Below are 2,602 nucleotides of genomic sequence, written 5' to 3'. Positions count from 1 at the left end.
GAGAGAGAGAGAGAGAGAGAGAGAGAAACATCAATTGGTCGCCTCCCACACGAGCCCCAACTCAGGACTGAACCAGAGACCTAGGCCTGTGCCCTGGCCAGGAATCAAACCGGAGACCTCGGTGCACGAGAGGACGCTCCAACTAACCGAGCCACACCGGCCCCCTAGGGGTCACTTCCTTTTATGTTAGACTTTTCCTAACTTGGTCATTTCTAGCCAAGTGTCTGCGCCATAATGGAAGGTGAGGTAGATGGAACAGAAATGGTTTTAGCACAGCCTGGCTGGTGTGGCTCAGTGGCTGAGTGTCGACCTATGAACCAGGAGGTCACAGTTCGATTCCCGCTCAGGGCACATGCCCGGGTTGTGGACTCGATCCCCAGTGTGGGGCGTGCAGGAGGCAGCCAACGCTTCTCTCTCTCTCCCCCTCTCCCTTCCTCTCTTAAATAAAAATGTATTTAAAAAAGAAATAGTCATAGTTCAAGAAATTGACACAATTTAAACAAAAAAGATCCAAGTGGAAAAACTAGATCTCTATCTCACACCTTAGACAAGAATTAATTTCAGATAAAAATATCTAAAAACACTCTAAATTTAACATTTAGAGGAACATACAGGAGAGTGTATTTCTCATGTAAAGCTACTCAAGACACAAAGAACTCCCTCCAAGTATAAAGGATGAATTTCTCTGAGTCGCTAATGTTAAAAGGTACAAAAAGAATGAACACACAGCCCTGGCTGGTGTGGCCCAGGGGATAGAGTGTTGGCCCATGGACTGAAGGGTCCTGAGTTCAATTCCAACCAAGGGCACATTCCCGGCGTGGGTGCATGTGGGAGGCAAGCAATCGATGTGTCTCTCTCACATGAATGTTTCTTTCTCTCTCTCTCTCCACCTTTCCTCCCTTTTACTCTCACTGAAAATCAATGGGGGGAAAATATCCTCGTGTGAGGATTAACAACAACAAAGGAAGTTTTTTTTAAAATTTATTTTTTTAATATATTTCTTTATTGATTTCAGAGAGGAAGGGAGAGGTAGAAACATCAGTGATGAAAGAGAATAACTGATCGGCTGCCTCCTGCACGCCCCCCATTGGGGATCGAGCCCACAACCCGGGCATGTGCCCCTGGCTGGAATCGAACCTGGGACCCCTCAGTCTGCAGGCCAACGCTCTATCCACTGAGCCAAACCGGCCAGGGCAACAAATGATGAAGTTTAATACACTTATGAGTTGCCAAGGATGCAGGGGAAGTGGAAACAGGTACATCCTGGTGGCAATGTAATAGGTGAAACCACCTTAGCTCTCATTTTCCCTGTGCGAGTGGGATGGAAGGGGTGGACGGAAGGCAGAGTCTACTTCTCAGTGTCTACCCTGGAGAGATCACACCTGTGAACCAGGGGGCGGGGCTAGGGTGTTTATCGCAGCGTTTTGCTGGGGGTACAACCCTGGAAGCAAACCAAACACCTAGCGTTCGAGGAAAGAATAAAGACAAACTGTCATTTGACTTCTTTTCTTTTTTTTTCTTTTTTTTTTTTAATTTTCCTCTTTTTTTTTTTTAACATATTTTATTGATATTTTACAGAGAGGAAGGGAGAGGGATAGAGAGCTAGAAACATCGATGAGAGAGAAACATCGATCAGCTGCCTCCTACACACCCCCCACTGGGGATGTGCCCGCAACCCAGGTACATGCCCTTGACCGGAATCGAACCCGGGACCCCTCAGTCCGCAGGCCGACGCTCTATCCACTGAGCCAAACCGGTTTTGGCTTGAGTTCTTTTCAAAAATTCATTTTATTGACACACTAGAGCAGCCGTGGGCAAACTTTTTGACTCGAGGGCCACAATGGGTTCTTAAACTGGACCGGAGGGCCGGAACAAAAGCATGGATGGAGTGTTTGTGTGAACTAATATAAATTCAAAGTAAAGGAGCGGAGGGGAGAGCAAGAGAACCGGATAGAACAGCCGGATCTGGCCCGCGGGCCGTAGTTTGCCCAAGGCTGCACTAGAGGCTTGGTGCACAAAATTCGTGCACGGGTAGGGTCCCTAGGCCTGGCTGCGATCAGGGCCGATCAGGTTCTCCACCTCCCCGCCTTCTCCTTCCCTCGCTCCCTCAGTGCCCCGCCGCCACCGCTGGTCACCCGCCATGTTCTGCGCTGCCCCCTGGTGGTCAGCGCACATCATAGTGAGCAATCGAACTCCTGTTCTCCCGGTCTAACTCCCGAGGGGACACTTACATATTAGCCTTTTATATATATAGACTAGAGGCCCGGTGCACGAAATTCGTGCAAGAGTAGGCCTTCCTTCCCCCGGCTGCCAGCACCGGCTTCCCTCTGGCACCCAGGACCCAGGCTTCCCTTGCAGCCCTGGCTTCATCCAGAAGGTCGTCTAGAAGGATGTCCAGTCTAATTAGCATATTACACTTTTATTACTATAATTTACATAGCACAAAACCCACACTTCTAAAGTGCATGGTTCATTCTATTATTTACTTTTAAGTATGTTTTTATTGATTTCAGAGAGGAAGGGAGAGGGCGATAGAAACATCAGTGATGAGAACCATGGATCGGCTGCCTCCTGCACGCCCCCTACTGGGCAGCGAGGCCAC

At 48.8% G+C, this 2,602-nt stretch overlaps 1 protein-coding gene across 1 annotated transcript in view; it reads right to left on the bottom strand.

Annotated features, from left to right (window-relative positions):
* Window positions 1-1,376: 1,376 nt before the first annotated feature.
* The window catches only part of LOC308235318 (T-cell-interacting, activating receptor on myeloid cells protein 1-like), a gene marked incomplete at its 3' end in the record, with an annotated part of 23,260 nt that continues 22,034 nt past the window's right edge, over window positions 1,377-2,602 (bottom strand). The window contains exon 11 of the mRNA XM_080644076.1: window positions 1,377-1,382. Within this exon, the coding sequence (XP_080500202.1) occupies window positions 1,377-1,382 (6 nt within the window). The remainder of the gene's footprint in view (window positions 1,383-2,602) is intronic.

This window comes from Plecotus auritus (assembly GCF_963455305.1).
Source record: "Plecotus auritus genome assembly, chromosome: 10".
Lineage (NCBI taxonomy): Eukaryota > Metazoa > Chordata > Mammalia > Chiroptera > Vespertilionidae > Plecotus > Plecotus auritus.
Note: the sequence above shows the minus strand (reverse complement) of the source record. Positions and strands in the feature narration are given on the sequence as shown.